Source organism: Dipodomys spectabilis, unplaced genomic scaffold (genome assembly GCF_019054845.1).
Source record: "Dipodomys spectabilis isolate Male_0828 unplaced genomic scaffold, ASM1905484v1 ptg000173l, whole genome shotgun sequence".
Taxonomy (NCBI): domain Eukaryota; kingdom Metazoa; phylum Chordata; class Mammalia; order Rodentia; family Heteromyidae; genus Dipodomys; species Dipodomys spectabilis.
In genome coordinates this window covers 2,804,043-2,831,181 of record NW_024870850.1, presented here as the reverse complement: position 1 = coordinate 2,831,181, position 27,139 = coordinate 2,804,043, and the positions used below count along the sequence as shown (strand labels likewise).

Here is a 27,139-nt window from a genome sequence, read left to right as displayed (position 1 = left end):
CTCCTGTGCTTGCTCAGTTAGACTTTGAGTAATGCCTGTTTGGGGCAGGTCCCAGTTCCTGGTTGCTTTCTTCAGGTTGTGTCCCCCCTCTTAGAATTCTTTGTAATGCTGGCTTAATGTTTATGTATTCATTTAGTTTTTCTTTGCTATTAAAAGTTTTCAGTTCTCCATCGAATGTGAATGCTAGCTTTGCCGGGTATATCAGTCTGGGTTGGCAGTTATTGGCTCTCAGGGCTCGTATGGTGCTTTCCCAGGCTTTTCTTGCATTCATTGTTTGTGTGGAGAGATCTGCAGTGATTCTAATTTTTTTTCCCGTTGTAGTATAGCTCCTTCTTCATTTTTGCTGCATGCAGGATTGTTTCCTTATTATTCAGATCCATCATTGTTACTATTATGTGCCTAGAAGTGTTTCTCCTGGGATCTTGCTTGTTGGGTGTTCGATAAGCTTTTGTGATGTAGTTAAGATGGTCGTTTTTGAGGTGGGGAAAATTTTCATTGACTATCTTGTTAAATAGGTGTTGCATTCCCTTGCTCTGGAATTCCTCACCTTCGTCCACTCCGATTATGCGAAGGTTAAATTTTTTAGCATTATCTGCTTGCTCTTGAATTTCCCTTTGGTTTAATTTGAGTGATTTTTCCATATCTGTCACTTTTTGGTCCAGTTGGTGTATTCTGTCTTCTGTATTTGACACTCTACCTTCCATTTCATTCACTCTGTTGACCGTGGCTTCTATTGTGGTTTGCATGGTGGAAATGGATCCCTTTATGGATTCAATGTTGGTTCTCAGAGTACTGATCTCACCTCTCAATGAGGTGAGATCAGTATGCATTACCTCTAATTTGGCGTTTATCTCACTTCTTACTGAGGTTTGTGCAGCTTCTATTTTTGCATCCAATTTTTGTTTGATATCCTGTATATCTTTTGATAGTTCATCCTTGTGCTCTTTCAATTTCTGATCCATTTCTCGCTTTATTTCTTGAGTCATTGCCTCCAGCAACCCTTGGATGTAGTTTTTGTCTTCCATTCCTGCTTTGCTCCCACTGGGGCTCTCCCCTGCGTGGCTGCTGGCTTTTGAGGTGAGCTTGCTGTCCTGGGTAGTGGTAAACCTTGTGATTTTTCTCTGTGATTTTCGCATGGGGGTTCAGGAGACTGCTCTTCAATCTTGTTTTGGTGTGTCTGTCTTTGCTTGGTTGCTGATTCTGTATTGGTAGAGAGAGTCTGTGCCTGATCTGGATTCTGTTGGGAGCCTATTTCCAGCTGCTATTCACTTAGGATTCTCAGCTCTCTGCTGTAGCAATTCCCGCCTTTGGAAGGGTTGAGCAGCCTAGACTGCTTGTGTTTGCTCCTGCGGGTGCTCTTGGGAAGATCAGATGCTCTGGATGCACTCTCCCAAATACTGGAGTCTGCTATGGGCTCCTGATGTGTTTTTGTTTGTTTGTTTTGGGCTGGTTGTGGGCTTGAACTCTAGGTTTGGGTGCTGTCCCTCAGCTCTTCAGCTCAGGGCTGGCACCCTACCATTTGAGCCACAGCCCCACTTCTGACCCTTTTTGCTTTGTTCAGGCGCCGGTCCCCTGGCCTGGTTCCGGCCCCAGCCTGGAGCGCGCTCGTTAGGCCTGTGCTAATGTGTATACCACCTTGGTTATGCAGCCTGGAGGACACAGTTCAAATTTCTTCTACTGTTGGTAGTCTTGACCCAGGGGCACTGTTCCTGGCTTGAGCATTTAAGCTCCCTTCCAGGGGTGCTCTTGCTCTGGCCTGGCCAGCAGAGTGTGCTCCACCGGCTGGTGGAGCTCTCGAACAGTTCCCAGTTTTAGTGGGTCCTGTGGTCCGGGTGTTGGGGTAGGGAGTCTAGGTCAGGGTCTGGGGATTCCCTCCAGCTCTGGTCTCCCTTGATGGATTCCCTGTCCCCTGATGGGTACTCACCCTGTAGGTCGTCAGTTGTTGTTGCAGTCCGTCAGTTGTTGTTGCAGTCCGAGTTCAGTTGGGGTGGTTGCGGGCTGGGTTGGGCGGCCCCCCGCCGGGTCGTTGCGATTGCGATTGGGCGGGTGGTCTGCGGACAGGTCCCTTTGTGGCCCTGCTGGTGCCGGGCGGCTTTGGCGGGATGGAGCCTCTCCGCTCCGGTGGAGAGTGATGGGTGGGGTGGGATCCTCCTGGAGACTCCTGGCTGGTAGGTTTCTCTGTTCCTGGCGATCCGCTGTTCTGCAATCCGGTACCTGGTGATCTGCAAGCAGCCCCCTGTGTCTCTGTGGCTCTGGCAGCCCCCACCGGGCCGGCTGGCCGGCGGCTTGGCGCACTGCCGCGCGGCCAGTAAAGGTTGGGGGAGGGGTCTTCGCTCTTCTCTGTTCTGAAATTCTTCTTTTCCTCTCTTTCTTTTTTTTGTTATTTTCCACCTCTGGTTTTTCTCTGAGTGTTCGTCTTTTTGTTGTTGTCGGTCTCTTGGGGAGATTAAAGGTTGGAACTCGAACTCTCTTTTTGGTTGGAGAGAGCTGTGGCGTTTCCCTACTGCCCCGTCGCCATCTTCTCTTACCTCCCTCTCCTTTCTTTTTAAAAAATATTTTTGTCAAGGTGATGTAAGTGAGGTAATAAGTACCTTTCTTGTCAAACTTGTTACCTCTTCCCTCACTTTTCTCCCACTTTCCTTCCACCTCATCCCCCCACACCAAGTTGTACAGATCATTTCCAACATATTGTCTTGTATATATCGCTGTTGCATTGGTTTCCCCCTTGTCCTTTGTCTCACCATTCTGTTGTTCCCCTTCCCTTCCCTAATTAAGATAAATGTATATATCATACCAGAGTACCAAAATCAAATACAGTAACAGTAGGGGATATACCATAGAGGGAAGAACATACAAAAGAAACAAAAAATCACAACAACAAAGAAAAATCTCCTTTGTCCACGTCTTGGAGTTCATTTTGCTTAGCATCATCATATATGGTCATATGTACAAAAATATTGAGCTATTCTGCTCATCTGATAAGATTATCCTAGATGTATACTAATTATTGCAAATAAAGAAAACCATGGGACCTATATTTCTTTGGGTCTGGCTTATTTCACTTATTGAAGGGCATCTAGATTGGGTCCATATCTTAGCTATGTTGAATAATGCTACAATAAACATAGTTGTGGTGGTAGCTTCAGTGTGGCCTTGTTAGTGATCATTTGGATAGATGCTCATAAGTGGGATTGCTGGGTCACAGGGAAGCTCTATGTGGAGTCTTTTGAGGAACATCCATACTACTTTCCAAAGTGGTTGAACACTTTTACACTCCCACCAACAATACAGTAATGTTCCCTTTTGCCCACATCCCTTCCAGCATCTGTTGTTATTAGATTTCTTGATTATAGCCATTCTAACTAGGGTGAGATGGGATCTCAACGTTGTCTTGATTTGATTTCTTTTATGGCTAGAGAAGTTGAACATTTCTTCATATGTCTATTGGTCATTTTTATTTCCTCTTCAGAGAAGTATCTCTTTAATCTTTAGCTCACTTATTAATGCGGCATTTATTTCTTTGAGGATTTGTTTAGGGGGATTTAACTTTTTGAGTTCTAAGTACAAGTAGATATGAGACCCTTGTCTGTTGTAGGGCTAGTAAAGATCTTCTTCCAATCAGTGGGCTCTCTATTGATATTGCTAGCTATGTCCTTTACCATGCAAAAGCTCTGCAGTTTTGTGCAATCCAATTTTCCCAACTTTTTTTGATTAGTTGTTTTTCTGGGTCTTTATTAAAAAAATTTAGGCCAGTGCCTAGATTTTCTCCTATTCATTCCTATAATGTTTTCAAGATGTCTGCTTTTACTTTGAGGTCTTTGATCCATTTGGAGTTGATTCTGGTGCAGGATGGTATATAAGGATCTAACTTTAGGTTTCTACAGGTGTTTATAACCAATTTTATAGGCTCTATTTTCTTTCCCTTTACCACTTCTATCATCATGGAAGATGAAGAAAAATGTTGATTACACTCAAAGAGAGAATTAAAGTAAAAGAAATAGAAATCACAGCTGTCACTGTAAGATCTCTGAAACCTGATCAACAGAGCAAAGCTCTATATCATCATGTAGAAGAATATGCTGAGAATGAACTAATAAAGCCCTATACCCTTACTCAAAGAAACTGCCAATTCTTTCCAAATTTCAGCCAAATATGTGGATCCAAGTATAGAGGTATCTAGACACCAAAATTTACCTGACTTCAACAAAAGCATCCCAGGTTACATTGTACAGGGTTGAGGTGTCAGAACAAATAAAGAACATCAAGATCTGTAAAAGAGAAGCATCGGGATTAGGTTAAAAAAACAAAAAGTAACAACACCTACTTTACATGAAGCCTATCAGCTGAAACTCTAAAAGCAAGGAAGGAAGGTATGAATGCAGTGATGAATTAAGGAAAGAAAAATCAAGATTTTCCAGGAAGATGGTGGAGGAGAAGCTGGAGGCTAAATAAACTCTCACATAAGAAGCAGTTTTAGTGTTCCAGTGAACAGTCCTAGGCCGGAGAATCACACCAAGTGTGCCATTACAGTACAGAAAGTTTGGCCAGAGAGAGAAAATCCAGGCAAGGAGACAGATCTGAGCACTTGCTGGTAGCCGCCAGTGCAGTGGCAGCCATAGCTACCATACCTACAACACAGAGTCCAGCATAAATGCACCAGACTCAGCAGGCAAGCAGATTCTACTCAACACCAGCAAGAACTGACAAGGAGCAGTTATCTTCATCCTGCAGATTGCAGACCAGGGACCACCCAGGAACAAACACTCCAGCATGAGTAGAATCCTGACATCCTCAATCCTTCTCAGGGAGCAGAGGAGGGAAGGCCATCCTTCCTTCCCCCTCCACCGGAGAGTTCCAAATTTGATACTGACAAAGGCCTGGTTGAACAGCTAGCTCCAACTCAGGCCTTGGAAGAAAACAAAAGAGTCATTTAGCAGGTTACAGTAACCTGACCTGGCCTGTCAGGCTCAGCTCCACCCAGGGGAAAGTCACTCATCCCAGGCAGAGAAAACTCCATTCCCGGAGGAGTCTTTCTTCACTGGGTAAACAGAGCCAGAGGCTGCACCTTCCTACAGCAGTCTAGACAATCAATTGAAATTCAGTAATCATAAACCCTGAGAAAGGCTCCAGGCTGGGCTCTGTGAGTGTCTCACAAACTAGCCCCTCAGGGAAAAGCTGCTGTTTGCTGAAAGGCCTCAACTCTACCCAGAACCTAGCCTCATCACCGCATCTCAAAACTAAAGGAAACAGCCATCTCCCTCTTTTGTGATACTCAAAGCAGATCTCCTTCCCATTGAACTAGCCCGGGAGGAGGATCACAACATCCTGGGTCAAGCAGAGCATTTTTCTGCCTGTTCAAACAAACTGACTTAAGAAACCAACCAAGCCACAGGAAAATCAAACACCACAAGCAGACCAGAGACTCCACCAAGAGACTGGTTACTGACACAAGGGAGATACAGGATCTTCCCAACAACCCCCCCCCCCCCCCACACACACACACACTCATACACACAAATTAAAGAACTTTTTTTGTGCCTTTTAAAAATATTTTTTAAAAATTATTTTCTATTAATCTTTTTTTCCTCTCATAATTTTTATTTTAGGTGTATAAGTGTGTGCTTTTTATTTTTAATCTCTACTGACCTCTTGGCCCTTTTTTTTCTTTCTTTTTCATTCTTTTTATTTTTTCTTTTGTTTCTTTCTTTTTTGTGTGACTTAACTAATGTTCTGCTCAACATCAGATATATACCCGTCATTGATTATTAGACCTTATCCTCCATTGTGTACACACTTAATCAAGAAATTTATTACTCAATTCAAAACCTCTTATGCTTAAATTCTTTAATAGCAGTATTATCTCTTTATACCTATATAATTTTTAAAGAATTTTTATTTTTTAGTTTTTCATGTCTCCTTTCTATGCCTCCCCTCCTCTCATCCTATCACTTTCAAACTTAGATGATTTTTAAGTTTCACTTTTTAAATTTAAATTTTTGTTTTCCCATTTTTTCTTGTCTTTTTATATCTCTCTCCTATCATTCTGTCAATTTCATTTCCCTTTTAGAGATTAGACTTCATAAATGTCACTCTCCTTTTACCTCTCCACATCTCTCTAATCCTATTTTTCTCCACAATTCTCCCTAAACCTAATAGTTTCTGGTTTGCCAAATTCTTCATTGCAGTTCTTAACTCATTAATCCATAGTTGGTTGATGTTGACTAGATTGTATATGTTGAGCTAGATTGTATCTGAAGCCTGTTGACTGTGCAACTACAGGACTTTGGTTGATGCTTGCCCTCAAATAGTGTTCTAGCACAAATAGGCAGAATAAGCTGGAAAAGCACAAGAAAATGGCAAGTCCGGGTTTCTCAACTCCCACTCATGTTAATCAGTTGATAGAACAGATAATGAACAATTCAGAGGAGAGTTCCCAAAAAACTCTACAAATACTACTGGTAAACATGGTGAATGAAAAGATTGAAAACCTGCAAAGCACCCAGTGTGAGCATGATAGGGAGAGAGAGGAGGCAAACCAAAGATCAATAGAGGAATCTCATGAGCTTGAGGAAGCTATTCAAAGATTGATTCAGAAATTTCATGAGCAGGTTGAGAACACTCAAAGAGAAATAAAGCAATTGTGTGAGCAGGCTGAGAACAGTCAAAAAGAGCTACAGGAATTGCGTGAACATGAGGAAGCTAATCAAAGAATAATACAGGATTTGCAAGAGCAGAATGAGAATAGACAAAGAACAACAGAAGCATTCGTGGAATCCATAAACAGACAGCTGAAAGAATTCAGGGAGACCACAAAGGGAATGCTGGATGGAACCCGACAGAAGGAATGGGAGTCCAAGGAAACCATAATCAATCAACTAAGTGATTTGAGAAAAAACTCTGAACACCAAATTAAGGAAGTAAAGAAGTTCATACAAGATCTAAAACAAAGCTCCAACAAAGAATTGGAAGCTGTCAAAGATGACCAATTAGAAGGAAAAGAAATCAAAAACAAAGTAGAAAGTCTTGACAGTAGGTTAGACTATGCAGAAGATTGAATCTCAGAGACTGAAGACAGCCTAGGTATTATAGAGAAAGAATATACAACTACCCAAGACAAAGCTAAGAATTATGATAGATCTATTCAACACTTGGAAGACACAATCAGAAGGCCTAACCTGAGGATAATGGGTGTAGAGGAGCACCTAGAGACAGAAGCTAATGGTCTAGGAAATTTGTTTAACAGGATCCTAGCAGAGAACTTCCCAAACATGCAAAAAAATAGGCCTATTCAGATACAAGAAGCTTTTAGAACCCCAAATACACCAGACCAAAGCAGGACATCCCACCTTCACATTATAATCCACACAGGATCAGTTCAGACCAAGGAAAAGATCCTTAAAGCTGTCAAGGAGAAAAGATTAATCACCTATATAGGGATACCAATTAGAATCACCTCAGATTTCTCAGCAGACACAATTAAAGCAAGAACACCCTGGAATGATGAATGCCATGGCCTAAAAACAAACAACTATCAACCAAGAATACTGTGTACCCAGCTAAACTCTCCATCATAACTGAAGGTAAATAAAAACCTTCCATAGCAAAGGAAATCTGAAACAATATATCTCCACCAAACCAGCCCTACAAAGGATACTTAAAGCTGTCCTATACATAGAAAACCAACAGGACCACAATAAATGCAAAGAAACCACACCCAAACTGAGAATCCAAGAACCATTGGAAGAACCCACTTGCCGCAGCCCCTAAGAAGGTGGATAACATGGCAAGAGCTCCCACACACGTCTCAGTCCTATCTCTCAACATTAACGGACTTAACTCTCCAATTAAGCGACCTAGAATATCTAATTTCATTAAAATGCAAGATCCTTCTATCTGCTGCCTTCAGGAGTCACACCTTGCCCATAAAAACAAACACCTTTTGAATGTGAAAGGCTAGAACAAAATCTACCAAGCAAGTGGCCCCCATAAACAGTCGGAAGTTACAGATAAAATAGACTTCAAGTTAAAATTAGCGAAAAGAGATAAAGAAGGTGGCTACATACTAATTAAGGGATCTCTCCTTCAGGAGGATATTACAATTCTAAATATTTATTCGCCAAACAATGGAGCTCCCAAATTTATCCAAGAAACACTACTTTCCCTCAAATCTCACATAGATCCAAAGACATTAATTGTTGGCGATTTTAATATGCCACTATCCCCACTAGATAGATAAACTCAGCAAAAACTCAACAGAGAAACCTCAAATCTAAACAACTGCATAGATCATCTAGATTTAACAGACATCTACCGAATATTTCACCCAGCAGCATCAGAATACACGTTTTTCTCAGCAGCATATGGAACATTTTTTAAAATAGAATACATTATAGATCACAAAGCAAACTTGTCCAAACTCAAAAACATTGGAGTTATACCTTGATTTCTCTCAGAATACAAGGGAATAAAATTAGAACTCAACACCAAAAGCCACCAAAGAAAGTCCTGTAACACATGGAGGCTCAACAACACACTGTTGAATCACCAGTGGGTCATGGAAGAGATTAGAAAGGAAATTCAAATGTTCATGTTATTCAAAAAAAAATGAGCATGCAAATTACCATCTCCTCTGGAACACAGCAAAGGCAGTACTCAGATGCAAGTTCATAGCTCTAAGTTCTTTCATCAACAAATTGAAGAGATCTGAAACCAACAATTTAATGAGACATTTGAACTTTCTTGATGAACTGCAGCAAGATAAACCCCAATCCAGTAGTCAGGAAGATATAATTAAAATTAACTCAGAATTAAATGAATTAGAATCCAAAAAAACCATAGAAAGAATCAACAAAACAAAGAGTTGGTTCTTCAAAAAATTAACAAAATTGACAGACCCTTAGCAAATCTTATCAGAAAAAGAAGAAAACAAACCCAAATAAATAAACTCAGAGATGAGAATGTAAACATCACCACAGGAAAAAAAATCAAGATTCAGAACATAATAAAGGAATACTTCTCAAACCTTTATGCTAATAAGTTTGAGAACTTGGCAGAAATGGACTTTTTCCTAGCAAATATCCACATGCCGAAACTAAACCAAGATGAGTTAAACCATCTAAACAGGTCCATATCAAGCACTGAAATAGAAACAGCAATAAGAGACCTCCCATCTAAGAAAAGCCTAGGAGCAGATGTATTTACAGGGAATGCTACAAGGCCTTCAAAGAAGAGCTCACACCAATACTTTTCCGACTCTTCAATGAAATTGGAAGAGAAAATTCACTACCAAACCCATTCTATGAAGCCATCATAACCTTTATCCCCAAACCAGACAGGTACTCATCAAAGAAGGGACTATAGACCCATTTCTTTGATGAACATTGATGCAAAACTTCTCAACAAAATTTTGGCCAATCGACTTCAACAATTCATCCAAAAAAATCATACACCACTATCAAACAAGATTCATTTCAGGGATGCAAAGCTGGTTCAATATATGCAACTCAATTAATATAATTCATTACATCAACAGTAGCAAGGATAAGAACCACATGGTTATCTCAATAGATGCAGAAAAAGCATTATGGTGAAGGCTCCGGAAAAATTAGGCATCCATGGAACATTCCTCAATACAAAAAAAGCTGTATATGACAAACCTACAGCCAGCATTATACTTAATGGTGAAAAACTGAAACCATTTCCTCTTAACTCAGGAACAAGACAAGGATGTCCACTCTCTCCACTTCTCTTCAATCTAGTACTAGAATGCCTAGCTACAGCAATAAGACAAGATGCAAACATAAAAGGGATCCAAATAGGGAAAGATGAAGTAAAACTCTCCCTCTTTGCAGATGACATGATCCTGTATTTAAAGAATCCCACAGACTCCACTCCCAAATTACTGAAGCTGATTCAAAACTTTGGCAAAGTAGCAGGGTATAAAATTCACCCTCAATAACCAGTGGCTTTTCTGTATGCCAACAATGAGAAAAGTGTGGCTGAAATTAGGAAAGCAACACCATTTGTAATAGCCCCACAAAAAATAAAATACCTAGGAATTAACTAAACAAGTGAAAGACCTCTATGATGAAAGCTTTAAAATCCTGAAAAAGGAAATCAAAACAGAACTTAACAAGTGGTAAAACCTCCCATGCTCTTGGATTGGAAGGATCAACATCGTGAAAATGGCAATACTTCTCAAGGCTATCTACATATTCAATGTGATACCAATCAATAATCCAACCTCATTCTTTAACGACATAGAGAAGCAATCCAAAAATTCATATGGAACAATAAAAGACCCCAAATAGCAAAAACAATCCTTAACAGAAAGAACAGTGCTGGAGGAATATCAGTACCAAATTTCTAACTCCACTACAAAGCCATAGTCATCAAAACAACTTGATACTGGCACAAGAACAGACCTCAGGACCAATGGAATAGAATTGAAAACACAGAAATGAACCAACAGACCTATAGCCATTTAATCTTCGATAAGGGAGCTAAAAAAGTAGAATGGAAGAAAGACAGCCTCTTCAGTAAATGGTGCTGGCAAAATTTGTTAATCATTTTTAAAAAACTAAAGCTACATCCTTATATATCACCCTGCACCAGAATCATCTCCAAATGGATCCAGGAACTCGGAGTCAAAGCAGACACCCTGAAAATATTAGAGGATGGAATATGAGAAACCCTTGATCTCCATGGCACAGGCTGAAATTTTCTTAATAGAGACACAGAAACACAACAAATCAAAGAAAGGTTGGACAAATGGGATTGCATGAAATTGCAGAACTTCTGCATGGCAAAGGACATAGCTAGCAATATCAATAGAAAGCACATGGATTGGGAGAAGATCTTCACTAGCCATACAATGGACAAGGGTCTCATATCTAAAATATACCTGAGCTCAAAAAATTAAATCCTGAAACAAAAAATCTTCAAAGAAACAACTGTTCAATGAATAAGTGGGCTAAAGACTTAAAGAGAAACTTCTCTGAAGAGAAAAAGGGTTGGCCAATAGACACATGAAGAAATGCTTAACTTCTCTAGCCATAAAAGAAATGAAAATCAAAACAACTAGAGATTTCACCTCACCCCAGTTAGAATGGCTAAAATCAAGAAGTCTAATAACAGACTTTGGAAGGGATGTGGCCAAAATGGAACTCTACTGCATTGATGGTGGGAGTGTAAAATTGTTCAACCACTTTGGAAAGTAGTATGGAGATTCTTCAAAAGACTCCACATAGAGCTCCCCTATGACACAGCAATCCCACTTTTGGACATTTAACCCAATGATCACAAACAAGACCATTCTGAAGATACCAGCATAACTATGTTTATTGCAGCATTATTTACCATAGCTAAGATATGGAACCAATCCAGATACCCCTTAGTAGATGAATAGATCAAGAAAATGTTGTATATATACACACTGGAATTCTATGCCTCCATCAGAAAGAATGAGATTGCCCCATTTGATAGTAAATGGTAAGACTTTGAAAAAATTATATTAAGTGAAGTAAGCCAGATGTAAAGAAACATACGTCCCATGGCTTCCCTTATTTGAATAACTAGTATATGTCTGAGACAAACATAAATGGCCAAATAAGTTGGTGCTAGGTGAAATGAACCCCAAGATAAGGATTCAAATGTTTTTTTTCTTGCTGTTTTGTTTCTAACATATTTATAAGATGATTTCTTTGTTGTTTATATGTCCCTACTGCATGGTATAACCCCAGTTTTCACTGTATTTGATGTTGGTATAATTTGTGGAAGATAAGGGAAAAAACAAAGTTTTTAAATAGGAATACAGGTGGACCCATTGCAACAATGAAATGTACAAGAGGTCACGTCTAAAAATGAAAAAATTTACAACTGTGGCAAGGGAGGGTATGGAGAGCGGTGTGGCAGGGGAGATGGGAGAAAAGAGTGAGTATAGGAGAATGCAACAATGCTTGATAAAGAAATGTACTCATTTCCTTGCTCATGAAATTGTAACCTCTCTGTACGGTATTTTCACAATAAAAAAAAACCTATTAATGATAATAAAAAAAGAATAGAGAGGCCTGAACGCTGTCAATATACATTTTTTATGAATGAACTTAACTTAATCAAACTCCCTGAAAGTTGTTGAAATAAGGGAAGAAGAGTTAGGGCAAAGTGGGAAATCACTGGGATTAATCTGATGATTAATATAATATAATATAATATATATAAAATCTAGTGAAGCAGCTGTAAAATGTTCTTATGTGGAAAAAGTGTATATGAAAAATCAATTGATTAAAACACGTTCATAGTTCACTGCCAAACTCTTTTTATGAAGCCATCATAATCCTCATTCCAAAACCAATCAGGGACTCATCAAAGAAATAGAACTATACACCCATTTCTTTGGTGAACATCGACGAAAACATTCTCAACAAAATTTTGGCCATTCAACCTCAACAACTCATCAAAAAAATCACACACCATCATCAAACAGGATTCATTTCAGGGATGTAAAACTTCTTCAATATATGCAAATCCATTAATATAATTCATTACATCAAGAGCAAGGATAAAAACCACACGATTATCTCAATAAATGCAGAAAATGCATTTGACAAGATCTAATACCATTTTATGATGAAGGCTCTGGAAAAACTAGGAGTTCATGTAACATTCCTCAACGCAATAAAAGCAGTGTATGACAAACCTACAGCCAGCATTATACTTGATGGCTAAAGGCATTTCCTCTGAATTCGGGAATGAGACAAGGATGTCTGCTCTCCCCACTTCTCTCCAATTTAGTATTATAATGCCTAGCTACATCAATAAGACAAGATGCAAACATAAAGGGGATCCAAATGGGAAAGATGAAGTAAAACTCTTCCTCTTTGCAGATGACATGATCTTGTATTTAACCACACAGACTCCACTCCCAAGTTACTAAACCTAATTTGAAACTTTGGCAAAGTAGCAGGGTATAATATTAACCCTCAAAAATCAATGGCATTTTCTATGCCAGAAGAGTGCTGCTAAAATCAGGAAAGCAACTACTTTTGTAATAGCCCCACAAAAATAAAGTACCTAGGAGTTAACTAAAGACAAAAACTATGACAAAAACTTTAAAAACTTGAAAAAGGAAATTAAATCAGAAATAAGCAAGTGGAAAAACCTCCCATGCTCTCGGAGTGGGAGGATTAACATCGTGAAAATGGCAATACTTCCAAAGGCTATCTTCAAATTCAATGCCATACCTATCAACATCCCAACCTCATTCTTCAGTGAAATAGAAGAATCAATCCAAAAGTTTCTATGGAACAATAAAAGACCTACAATAGCAAAAATGATCCTCAGCAGAAAGAACAGTGCTGGAGGAATATCAATACCAAATTTCAAACTCTACTACAAAGCCATAGTGCTCAAAACAGCTTGGTAGTGTCACAAAAACAGACCTGAGGACCAATGGAATAGAACTGAAGACTCAGAAATGAACCCACAGACCAATATCCATCTAATCTTTGATAAGGGAGCTAAAAAAATAGAATGGAAGATAGACAGCCTCTTCAGTAAATGGTGCTGGCAAAATTGTCGAAACACTGTAGAAGCCAAAGTTAGATCCTTATCTATCACCTGCACTGGAATCAAATTCAAGTGGATTAAAGATCTCGAAGTCAAAGCAGACATCCTGAACATATTACAGGAAGGAATAGGAGAAACTCTAGGGCTGCTTGGCACAGACTGAAATTTTCTTAATAAAGACCCCAAAACACAAGAAATCCAAGAAAGTTTGGACAAATGGGATTGCATGAAACTGCAGAGCTTTCTCATGGCAAAGGACATAGTTAGTAAGATCAGTAGAAAGCCCATGGATTGGGGAAAGATCTTCACTAGCCATACAACAGACAAGGATCTCATGTAAAATATATTTAGAGCCAGCACCTGTGGCCTTCGTCTGTAATCCTAGCTCCTCAGGAGGCTGAGATCTGAGGATCACGATTCAAAGCCAGCCTGAGCAGCAAAGTCCGTGACATTCTTATCTCCAATAAACTACTAGAAAACTGGAAGTGGTGCTGTGACTCAAGCAGTAGAGCAATCACCTTGAACTGAGAGCTCAGGGATAGTGTCCAGTGCCAGAATTCAAGCCCCATGATGGACAAAATCAAAATCAAAATAAAATATACTTAGAACTACGAATTTAACCCCCCCCCCCCCACAATAAATCCTCAAAGAAACAACTGCCCATTTAACAAGTGGGTAAAACTTAAAGAGAGACTTCGCTGAAGAGTAAATAAGGATGGCCAATAGACACACGAAGAAATGCTTAATTTCTCTAGCCATAAAAGAAATGAAAATCAAAACAACTAGAGATTCCACCTCACCCCAGTTAGAATGGCTAGAATCAAGAAGTCTAATAACAAGAGATGTTGGAAGAGATGTGGTCAAATGGAACTCTATTGAATTGTAGGTGGGAGTGTAAAATTGTTCAACCACTTTGGAAAGTAGTATGGAGATTCCTCAAAAGACTCCACATAGAGCTCCCTTATGACCCAGCAATCCCACTTTTGGACACTTAACCCAATGATCACAAACAAGACCATTCTGAAGCTACCAGCATAACTATGTTTATTGCAGCATTTTTTACCATAGCTGAAATATGGAACCAACCCAGATGCCCCTCAGTAGATGAATGGATCAAGAAAATGTTGTATATATACACACTGGAATTCTATGCCTCCATCAGAAAGAATGAGATTGCCCCATTTGATAGTAAATGGTAGAACTTTGAAAAAATTATATTAAGTGAAGTAAGCCAGGTGCAAAGAAACATAGGTCCCATGGTTTCCCTTATTTGCAATAATTAGCATATGTCTGAGACAAACAGAAAATGTCAGACAAGTTGAGGTTAGGCAAAATGAACCCCAAGATAAGATTTCAAATTTTTTTTCTTGCAGTTGTTTCCAATGTATTTGTAAGATGATTTCTTTGTTGCTTTGTATGTACCTCCCCCATGGTGTAAGCCCTGCTTTCACTGTATTTGATATTGGTATAATTTGTGGAAGGGAAGGGATAAAACAAATTGTTTAAATAGGGTTACAGGTGGACCCATTACAACAATGAGAAGTACAAGACGTTATTCAAAAAACAAACTCTACAACTTGGCGGGGGAGTGGGTGAGGGGGGTGGAGGATGTGGTGGGGTGGTGGAGGGTGGAGTGGGGAAAGGATGGGAAGAAGAAACAAAGAAGGAGGCAACAATGCTTGATAAGAAATGTACTCACTCTCTTGCCCATGTAATTGTAACCCCTCTGTATGGTATTTTCACAATAAAAAAACTGAATATATCAATATTACAATATTGATAGAACCATTCAGGATGTCTGGTAAAACTCCCACTGTGAAGGTCACTAATCAGAATACAAATTTACATTGCAACTACTGCATTCATCTTGAGATACCCGTGTGTAATTGCTGGCTTCACCATGATCATTGCTTTCCCAGGCAACAGTAAGTAGGTGCACTTGCTCAGGTTTCTGCAACTGTAACTCAGAAACCTGCCCTGCTCAACCAGCAATGTTCTGTGGCTGTTATGGATGCTGATTTTGTGAGGCTGGACCCTGCTTGTCTTTATGTTTGGAGAGTACAATGTCTTCATTATTTTGGTTGACTTCTTACTGGCAAGGACCTTTCTGACCATTTCATCTTTCACCTGACATGACATCTTCTGATGCAATCCAGATGCATCATCCCAAATGGATTTCATGCAACTACTTTCTTGAAACAGACTTGGAACAAGATCTAATGAAGAGAAGTTCATCCCTGGGGTCTTACTATTGGGTGAAATCATGATACATTGAGGTAGGTTAATAGTCTCACAAACATATTTTCCAGTTCGTGTTTTTCTTCTGGACCTCAGGTGCCAAGCCTCAGGGCTGAGAGATTCCCCATTCCTAAAGGAGACTAGAGGAGGCTGCACAAGAAAAGCTGGCTTAGAGTTGCTATCCCTGTCATTAAAAAGGTACATCTGCACATATACACAAATAGAATATATATGTTTATAGTATATTTATCCCACAGGCTTTCCTCCCAGCCAGAATTCCAGGTTGGCAGAGGCTCAGTAATGTTCCCTTTCATTTTCACACTTATTTTTCTCCAGCTTCCACTCCTTGTTAAGTCCTTGGGTGGCACTAGCTGCTTTTCCAGAATGAAACAGAAGGCACACATGGATGGAGATGTGATGATTGCTGGATTTTTCCCTCTCTACACTTTGGGAGTAGATTACAGTAACAGTGATGCTACCAGCCATAAAGACAACATGCCGTAAGTGATTCATCATTTGTTTCCATTTTCAGTGTTGTTCTCAAAAGGCAACACGTGAGGGAATTCAAGGTGCTTGATTCAATGCTCTCTGTATCCTTCATCCTAATCTCCTATCATCTGTTGCACCAGAAACAGCTGTTTTATTATTTTATCTTGTCCCTGCTTTAGAGTGATATTTTGCCTGCTAGTAGGACTCTAGTTTCCTTGCATGTAGCTTATTTCTAGACCTGAGAGTTCTCCACTTTACTCCAGAATTACTCTGTCTCCTTCATCCTGTCACTGCAAAGGATGAAGTGATGTTTTGACAGCCTGATTCAGTGGCAGGAATTCTGTAACTAAGAGGCTGCTGATATATTTCTTTCAACATAGGCCAGTAGTTTGAAATTTTTTTTTTTTTTAGTTTGAAAATTTTTACTTTAGTAATATGAGATCACATATATCTGTTTTTTTTTTTTGGAGGGGGAGGGTTGCTAGTCTTTGATAGTTTTTAGTAGAGATAGGAGTATCACAGACTTTCCTGCCCAGGCTAGCTTTGAACAAAGATCGTCAGACCATTGTCTCCTGAGTACATAGGATTATGAGTGTGAGCCAACCTACCCCCTGCTTTCACCCATATCTTGATAACAAGGGATAAAAATCTTCTTATATAGACACACAGTGTTTTATACTAAGCACTATTTCATTATTTTGTCAGATATGCTTCAAGGCCCAGGAGTTGCCAGCCTGCATTCCAAGGAAACTCATGGGAGAATGTAATCTGCCCATGTTGAGTTGTGCTTTACCTGGGCACATGCACATATTGCAGTTTTGATCTGTATGTGTCTCATTAATACATGGTCAATTAGGTATTTGAAAAAATTCTATCACACAGTTTGATTCTTATTCCATGAGAAATGTCATTTTTTTCTATCAATGGCTTTCATCTCTTTGAAGTGCTAGTGTGAAAAATATAACTAGAAGGAGCTGTGTGCACTTGCGGAGAGAGAAGGCAGGGATAGAAATTACTTCCTTCTGATTGAAGAGATCTGTGCCAATTGTGATCCTTTATGTTAATGCTACATGTTTGCCTAATCATTTTTCCTCCTTTATTTTCTCCTGTTCATCTAATAATTTCTGAAAACACACTAGAATATTTTCTGTCAGTGCACTTATATATAAACATTGGATCTCTCTGTTGCTGTAACTAGGTATTTCTTAGCTATTTATATATCTGAAGCATTATTTGTTATAGTCATGGATGTCCTGACTTGATTAATGTCTGTTCACTTGGTTTAGTTCCAAATTCCTCCAGCAGTTATCAGGGCAACAGATAAATAACCATGCAGAGATATCTCCTACTTAATATTTTAATGTTAAACAATTAATTTGCCAAGTTCACCATGGGGTGAGAAATGAGTTCAATAGACAGCCATGGTGAAAATCAGCCTTCACATTTAGAGTCAGCTTTTCCAGTGATCATCTTAAAGGAACAGATTGAGAGGCACGATGCATGAGAGAGGATAACAGGATAACAGGAAAAAAACTTGATAAAGGACTTTCAAGCACTCATTCTTGTCTTTTGGCAGGATTACTTCAGAAGTTTACACACATTCAGCATAAGCAATCACTTTACCAGGATTTTCTTTTGGTAGTATGGTACAGGCTAAATACAGAAATATTTTATCCATGAAGACTTTGACACAATTAGATGTCAGTGTGTCAGATAGATTTGACTCAGTCTACACCCACATGGATTGTGGCAACATTTTTGTTTTTATTACAATATAATACTGTGCCTGGTATCTGGTTTGATATTGAATTTGCATTTTACCTGTCACATACTTTGGTCATAGTCACTAACTCTATTTATATCCACTTATTCCTCCTCCCACATCCTTTCTGTCTCTAACATCCCAAATTTCCTCAGTTTATTTAATCTATTTTCTCCTACATTTAGGAGAGAAAAACTGATACTTGTATTCGGGATACTTGATTAATTTGCTTATCATGACTTCATGCATATGCTTGCCAATGATGTGATTTCATGTTTATCTCTAAAGAAAACTGAACTCTCTTTTCCTTGCCCATTCATATGTCTCATACATCTTGGCTGTTTCTGTAAGTTGGCTAGTGTTAGTTACAATTATATATATATATATATATATATATATATATATATATATATATATATATATATATATATACACACATATATATGTGTGTGTATACATATATATATTTATATGTATATAGACATATATTTATATATGTGCATGTATATATACATATATATAATAAAGTATATATGTATATATATATATACATATATAAAATACAACCCTAAATATCAAACTCAGGTTTCTATACAAATGCATGTGTATGCATAATTGTTATTATATATATATATGTGTGTGTGTGTGTGTGTGTGTGTGTCAACAAGTGGTATAGCTGTATCAAACACTGGCATTATTTTTAATTTCTTTTTTGTTGGTTGTGGGGCTTGAACTCCGGGCCTAGGGCACTGTTCCTGAGCTCTTTTGCTAAAGGATGGAACTCTAGCATTTCCCGTTTTCTCCTGGTGAATTGGAGATAAGTGTCTCACAGACTTTCCTGCTCAGGCTTCCTTTGAACCACAATTCTCAGATATCTTCCTCTTGAGTAGCTAGGATTACATGCATTAAGCACCTTGCTTATTTTTATTTTCTTTACAGACCTCCATTGATAAACATTTCTCAACCTCCTCACCTAAATTTGTAATTTCTGTGTTCCTGATGACAACCATTCTGGGCTAATCATGCAACTTCCATTGATGTGTTCCTTACTTTTATTTTTCACGTTTTGAAACATTTTTTATGTTACCATTTGTACATTTTTCAAAAAAGTTTATTTGATTTGCTTATTCCCTGATCAGATTATCTTTTAAACTGGTGTTTACACTTTAGAATTGTTTTATCCTATCACATTAACTCCCTGTCAGACGAACAGCTAACAAAGATTTTCTGCCATTCCTTTGTCTGTCTCTTCATTCTGAGAATTGTTTATTGTGTTGTGCTAAAGCTTTTAAGTTGGATACAATCACTGTTGTAAATTAAATTATATTTTCAGTGCTTATGGTAGAATTCAAATTTATGCAAATGAAATAAAAGATCCCAACACTGAGCCAAATCTAGACTGCCATTTGTGCTATGGCTTGCTGAGCTATTTAAGTCTTAGTAAGAAATTTACTTGTGCCGGCCACTTGAGTCACACCTCAGCTTCTGGCTTGTTGTTGACTAATTGTAGATAAGAATCTTCCTGAAATGGCTAATGGAGCTGTATCAAACATCAGTTCTGAGACCTCAGCCTCCTATGTGTTAGGTTTTTAAAAAGAGGTAGCCGAGTAAAACTGCACCACGCAGGTGGTATTCAGGTAAGGGGTAAGTTTATTCATTGTTCCAGCTGGCACCAGGCCACCTTGGTCCTCCATGCGGTGGAGAAAGGCCTGGGAAAGAGAGAGAGCTGGGAAAAGAGAGCTGGGAAAGAGAGAGAGCTGAGGAAAAGAGCTAAGAGAGAGCTAGAAAAGAGAGAAAAAAGCTAGAAAAGAGAGAGAGAGCTAGAAAAGAGAAGGGAGCTGGGAAAGAGGAGAAGGAAAGAGCTGAGAAAGAGCTAGAAAAGAGCAGAGAGAGAGCATCTGGGCCTGGGCTAGGCCTTATCTAGGGTATGGGTGGAGAAAGGTGTGGCCACATCAAATTCAGATGTGATCTCAGCAGATGCAGATGTGACCTCTTCCAGGTGTTCCAGTTGCCTAGGTAACCCAGGTACTGGGTGGAGACTTTGCTACGAGGAGGGTGGAGTCTGCTAGCCATCCAGGAGCAGACCTTACATTCCAGCCTTTTAATAATCATGAAATAGGGCGCAGATTCTCTCTGGCTACTTCCTGCTGACAAGGGGCATTGACAATAGGGGTAGGGGTAAAAGGTTGGAATTTGGTCTCCTCCCAGAGAAGGCAGTGAGCAGCAGCTGTCCCTTGGTGGCGTGAGTTCTTAGATGAAGTCTGGAGAAGTCTCATGAGCATTGAGGGGCTGGGAAAAAAATACTAGAGAGCAAATAAATGGCAAGAGAAAGGACTTGGGGCTGAAATTGTTGGTAGAAATGTCCCTAGCTACTTCTGACATCTGGAGACTAGATAGAGAAGTCAGGTGACAAAGGCACTGTTGTTAATAGGTAGACAGGTATAGACATTGGATGGGCAGGCTTCTTGCTTCTACTGACTTCCTGGCTCTGGTTAATTTTGAAAGGGCAGGCACAAAGTAGCTGATGTGACATCATCTCCTCTTACTCCTGTCCATGTTCACTTGTTCCCCAGACTGGCTGAGTCTAGGTGCTCGTTGCTGGAATGGCTTGTCCCAGTTGGTATTCAAGGAGGATTGAACTCAAGGCCTGGGCACTATTCCTGAGCACTTCTTTTCAAGGCCAGCACTGAACCACTTCGAGTTATAGTACCACTTGCAGAGTTTGGCTGGTTAGAGATGAGTCTTGAGCCATGCTTCCAGCCTGGCTCTTTGCAGGTTAGTTGGGAGATGGAGTCTTAGGGATTTTTCAGCCTGGGCTGGCTTTGAACTACAATCTTTGCTACAAAAGCCCTTTATTATTTCCAATTAAAGCAACAAGGAGATCAAGTAGAATAAGTAGAGCTTACCTGGTCCTTATCAAGAATTGCCAACAAATATTCTGAAAGGACAAAACTCATTAGATGTGATGAGAATTTTAGCACAGATATGCCCGGTATTTTAGAACCATGTAGTCAGTAGAATACACAACACAAAACAAAAAAGGCAAAACTCAAAACCTAAAATTTTGATATCAATGTTTAGACATCTTTGCTAACAAAGCACATCAGATGGTTGGGCCTCAGTTACCAGGGCCTGTGTTAGCAAGGCACTTTAGAATAGCTGGATGTAGTAGTAAGCTTGGTGGAAGGTTAAGGGTCAGGTGGGGCCAAACCCTTAACCCACCATGTGGCCAAGATGGCAAATTCAAGATGGCGAGTTTCTGAAAAAAATGCAAAGAAAGCCTGAACAAATAGATCAAGCCTATATTGGCTAGCCTTTGAGAGGGAACCTAGAGGGGCATCCCGGGACCCAGCCTGTATTGCACTCTTCAGGGCACAAGCCAAAATGTAGAAAAGAGACAGGGAGAGATAGGGAAAGTTGGACATGACTGGCAGAGAGAAAGCAAAGAGAGCCTGAAAGTATACAGACTTCTGACCATTTACCATTGCAGTGGCAAAAACTATCTACATTTAAGAATGGCATAAAAATGAGGCACTCTGGCTTTCCAGGGAGTGCAGGAGGCATTTCAAAGAGTTTCACGGCTCAGGCGTGATTTGCAGCACCCTATTAATTGAATAGGACAGTCAGTCTGGTGAGTGAAGGAGAGCTGACCAGGCAGAAGTGGCGTCCCGACTTCCCCCAGAGCCCTCTAGAGAGAAATGGCCAAGCCCCTAAAACCAAGCGTCCTCGGATTCAGAGGTGACTGGCCTTTCAGCTAAAGGCCATAGGAGCTCTCTGGCATGGCGCCACATCTGGACAGAGACTGAGTGACAGAGAGCCATAGAGAGTAGTTTCACTCACCAGAGTAGAGAAGTGGTGTGGACGTGGATGTGAAGGCCAGCAATGGTATGGATGGGCTGTGTCTGCAGCAGACAGATGGGTTCGCAAAAGGCCGTCAGAACTGTGGGTATTCCTCAGAGCAAAAAGGGAAGAACAAACAGAAAAAGAAAAAAGAGGAAAAAAAAACAGAGAGGAATCACCTATCCTGACTTTAAGCCCTTTATCCGAGTCACCGCACCATTTATGTTAGGTTTTTAAAAAGAGGTCTGTGGTATTCAGGTAAGGGGTAGGTTTATTCATCGTAGTGATTTACTAGTATACAAATACTTGCTATTTTTTTTAAACTGTGGATAGTTTACTGTGTTTCTACTTCTCCTTGATACTAAAAGAACATGTGGCTCCCTCTTGTTTTTGACCAATCTCCGCTATTGGTATTGCTATTTTTGAAAGACCCCAGCCCGTGCTTGCCCACTAGGTACCCCAAGAAAGTTGCTGCCCCTTACCCTGCATACCTAAGGGGGTGGTGGGGCAGGATAAGTGCAGGCCGCTAACCAGGAAACGAAACCTCGAGCCTCTGAGTCACCGCCTGCAGACCCTAGCCTGACCCTAGTACATGCCTTAAAGCCAGACATTCCTAGAAAATAGCCGACCCACCTGTCCCTTCCTGTAAAACTTAACCCTAATGGCAGGGTAGGGCAGGATGTAATAAATCACTTGTCAAAATTAGGGAACAAACAGTTTCGGTGCATAACGACCCGCACAGACTTGTCCGGGCAAGTACCGACACGTCAGCTTTCCCCCCCCAACCCCACCTACCCCATCTGGCTAGCTTAACCTGACCAATCCTCACCCTGAGCGTAATTTAAAATTAACCAATCATCCCCCTGTAACCACGCATCTCGCTTCTGTAACCTCGCTTCTGCTGTCCATAAAAAGAGGGTGCTTTCAAGCACTCGGCGCGCAAGTCTCCCGATAGACTTTGTCGCCCCTGGTACCCGTGTAACCGGTTCTCAGACACTTGACTCGAACCTTGTGGATCTCGTGGTTAAGTGCACCTGGGAGCCGAGGCATGCCCGAATAAACCTCTTGCTGATTGCATCCGCACAAGTGGTCTCGTTGTTCCTTGGGGAAGGGTCTCTTCTGATTGAAGGACACCCCAAGTCTTCGGGGGTCTTTCATGTGGGGGCTCGTCCGGGATAGAGACCCCCACCCAGGGACCACCGACCCATTTTCGGGAGGTAAGCTGGCCAGCATCTGTGTGTCGTCTGTGTGCTGTCTGTACGCTGTCTGAAGTCTTGTGTGGCCAAGTGTTGTGCGCTTGCGAATCTGGTGAGTTCGGCCGTTCTCGTCTGTATCAGGCGGACCCGTGGAGGAGCTGACGAGCTCGTACTCCCGACCGCGGTCCCCAGGAGACGTCTTGGGGGCTTCTGGGAGCCTGAAAAAGTGGCTCATCGGAGGGCCTGAAAAAGTGGCCCATCTGGAACCCGGTCCTTTTGGACGCGTGGTTCATCAGGGGAGACGAGAGATCCGGACTCTCAATAAAGTCTCCATCAGGTTTTGCTTTCAGTTTGTTAGCAAAAACGCGCAGCGAAGCTAAATGTTCTAAGTGTTGTCAGTATTGTTTTTGTGTTTGTTAAAATTTAAGCATGGGACAGACTGTCACAACCCCCCCTTAGCCTTACTTTACAGCACTGGAAGGACAGCCTGAGCCTAGATTGTCAGGTTTTAGGAACTTGCTTGTTTGTCAATTATGAAATTGCCACTGACCACCTGTGAGTGGCCCCAGTTAGATTTCAGCCTTGGGCCTTGGCTCAGGGGGTCTGAGCGTGGGGGAGAACCTGCCAGTCTGAGGGGACGGCCGCTAGGGATTTTTCTTTTCCCTTGCCCCAGATGACTGGGAATTCTCCTCCGCCTTGGAAGGCCCCTGGGTCAACGTCTGCAGGAAAAAAAAAAAAAAGAAAAAAAAAAGAAAAAATCCTCCGGAGGTAAATAGGGGGTTTGAGCCCCCTGGTAAGTGAATGGTGGTGAAATGTCGCCCCATTCACTGAGACTTGATTTTGTCTTTGTGGCCACTTGGTTGTATTGTTAACTTTAGTATGTGTTTGTTTTATGTTTTCTGGGGTAGGAAAGTTCTGGGTGAGTGTGACAGGCTCAATCAGCAGCCTCTGGATTCAGCTTGCTGAGTGAGAACAGCACAGAGTTCCAGTAGGGATAAACGGGGGCTCATTAGTCCCCAACTCAGCCTTCAGTTCTTGTCTAGTTCTGTTTTAGAATTGGTACCAGTTTTAAATGTGGATCCTTGGTTTTTGTGTTTATCTGTGTTTTTGTTATTTATTTAAACATCTCTGGGGGAATAAAAGTTCCAGCTGGGCTGGGTCACAGACCTGCTACGCCCACCCTCCCTGTGAGGCATGGAAGGTTACTGGGCTAGTTTGGTTCCCTTCAAGCCTCAGGCTGCATTTTCTCCTTGTGCAGGCTGCTAGCAGGGAGGGTGTAAAAGGCTGTGTGTCTGGTTTGGACTTTTTCAACTAGTCCTGACAATGTAAAAATCTGGACAGTTTAGTTTTAGGTGACCCCCTCCCCCAGCCCTCCTCCTACAGAAGGGATTCAAAAGACTAATTAGTGAATCACCTTGCTAGATAAGCAAGCTCTGGGAAAATAAAGCCCAACAAAGGTACCTAGTTAAAAAGAAATACTGTCTTAAATTTTTGTTTAAGAACTTTAAAAGGTGTACGTACGACTGATTTTGATTTTTGCGCGCTTTAAGATCTGTGTGAGTGCTTTGTGTGTGTCTGTGAACATGTTCAAAGATAAGAATTGTCAGCATGCTGTAACAATTGGGTGAGTTTAAATTTAAAATTCAAAAGATTATGAGGTTTGGACATTACCAAAGATTTTAAAAAATCTTCACATTGTTTTAAATGGCTTTGTAAAGATTCTTTAACTTGCAAATTAGAAAATCTGGTATTTTAAAAGACTAATGTTTTAAAATGCATGACTGTTTATTCTGTAATCAAGTTATCTGGCTTAACAAAAATGCATTGGCTGTTTGGGATCTAATTCCCTTGGCTAAAATTTGGAGATAAATATTAAAAATTTAAATATAAAGGTTAGTTTAACACTGTCAAAGATGTTACCTGTTCTGTCTGTCTAAAACTGTATTTCATTCGAGAACCAAGAGAAGAGATGGAGAAAAGAAACCAACAGAAGACCTATCTTTAGGGGTAAGGGGTGAACAAGCAGAAGTGCAGTTCAGCTGGCCATGCATGGTGGGACAGGCCCTGGGAGGAGTCCGCGCAGGGTAAAAGAGGGTAAGCTGGCACAAACGCAGTTCATCTAACCCTAAAGAGTCAGATTGGGTGTGCCCATTCCATAGAAGGGGCCGAACGGCCCATCTTTGTTCTCTCTTTTCTCTGCAGTCAGACACTGAAAACATGATGGTTAAAATAAGTGATGTGATGACCTGATTAGTATTGCTAAAACTTCCCCTTGGATGTGTTAACATTAAAATTAAAAAGGCCTTAAAAAGAGGGCCAAAAGGTTATTTGTATAATGTGGCTTACTTTCAATTATGTTCTACAATTAAGATGTTTTTAAAAGTTATAGAGGTGTTAAGTCTAGCCTCGTGGTATAATGATGGTGACTGTAATTTTTGGCATTAAGGAAAAATTGTCATTTGAGTTTAAAAATCTTAATGTGTGTCTGCTTTAAAACAAGCAACCAAGAGGCAATGAGTGACACTTGGCCTCAAGATTTCAAGGGATCTTTTCAAAACGCAAATGAAAACTAAAGTATAAAATATTAAAGGTGATTAATAAAAGGCTTTTAAAAAATTAATTAAAAAATGGATTTTTGGATATAAAGTTTAAATGTAAAATTGTTCTTGACATTGGCCTCAATGTGCACAAAGAAAAAATTAAGATTATCAAAAGAATTGCTATTCTAGTTTGCTCTTATAGGTTTTTTTAAGTTTCCAGCAAGCCCAGAGCAAAGCACAGAGGATTCTTACAAGTTTGTCAGATGTAACTTTGACTCTTAATAAGTTTCAGGTAAGAGCATGCTTAAAAGCTACTTCTATGTTGACCACCTTGTTGCTTTTAATTGGAGTAAAGTGGCCTTTCATAAGACGCATTGATCTGCAAACTGGTTCGAAGCCAGCCCGGGCAGACAAAGGTCCCTGTGAGACTGTCACCTCTCTTCAGCCAGCAGAGTACTAGCCCTGGACTAAAGAGTCAGGGGACAGTACTCAAGCGCCAAGCTCAAGACTCATAGTGGCAGAGTACTAGCCCTGGACTGAAGAGTTAGGGGACAGCATTCAAGCCCTGAGTCTGGGACTCAAAGTGGCAGAGTGCTAGCCTTGAGCTGTAGAGCTGAGGGACAGTGCTCAGGCCCTGAGTTCGAGTCCAGCAACCAGCTAAAGGGAAATGCCAATGAGGCATTTATCCCAATGTGGAGAAGACACTCCTGGGACAAAAGCAATGGAGAAGCATCCAGAGGCAGTAAGCCACTGCTTGGATGGCAGAAATGTCAGATCCTAGTGTCATTTGTGCGTGGCCTTTCAAAACTGGTCAGAGCCGGGAGGTCATAGGAAGATAGTTTGGAAGCATGCCTAATGTTCATGACTACCTTGTAAGAGACAGGAACTTGCCAATCCTCTATGATAGTAAAAAGCTAATGTTATAAAATGTGGGGGATAGTTTAAATCTCAACCCCTTTATGTGCCAAAAAGCTTTAATTGATTGGCTGACACTAGTTACATGAAGTTCATCTGCTCAGGAAAAAGTTTGCAAACCTGAGTGTGTTTCTATTGATATCTGTCTAAAGGCCTGCAAAGGTAACTTAGGCATCTTAGGCATTGTTGAGATCACATTCCTAAGCCATCTAGGAAGATGCTTTTGCAAACCAGAGTGCTGAACAAGCTACACTGCTGTAACTGGAGAAAAGGTCTGTGCAGTTGTCAAATGTTAAATATTGTTCTTAATGACATCTAACCCTGATGGCCTCTTTGTAAAATAGGCTAAGGTTATAGGTTCCTGGCTAGGTAAGATCAACGCCCCTGAAGTCAGCTTGAAGAAGTTACAGAAGATGGATCTTCGCCCTTCTACCCCCATTTTAAGATCAAGGGTCCAGAGTCAGTTTTGGAAAAATGAGGCAAAATAGATAAAATAATTCTTTTAAAGGCATAAAAAATAGGGCTGACAGTTGTTGATATGCAAGGTGTGGAGACTGCATCTGTCAGAGATGGTTACAAGACTAAGCCTTCTG

At 40.5% G+C, this 27,139-nt stretch overlaps 1 protein-coding gene across 1 annotated transcript in view; it reads right to left on the bottom strand.

Moving 5' to 3' along the window:
* The window catches only part of LOC122119901 (vomeronasal type-2 receptor 116-like), a 68,551-nt gene extending 45,225 nt beyond the window's left edge, over window positions 1-23,326 (bottom strand). The window contains exon 1 of the mRNA XM_042693959.1: window positions 23,100-23,326. Within this exon, the coding sequence (XP_042549893.1) occupies window positions 23,100-23,326 (227 nt within the window). The remainder of the gene's footprint in view (window positions 1-23,099) is intronic.
* Between the last annotated feature and the right edge of the window lie 3,813 nt (window positions 23,327-27,139).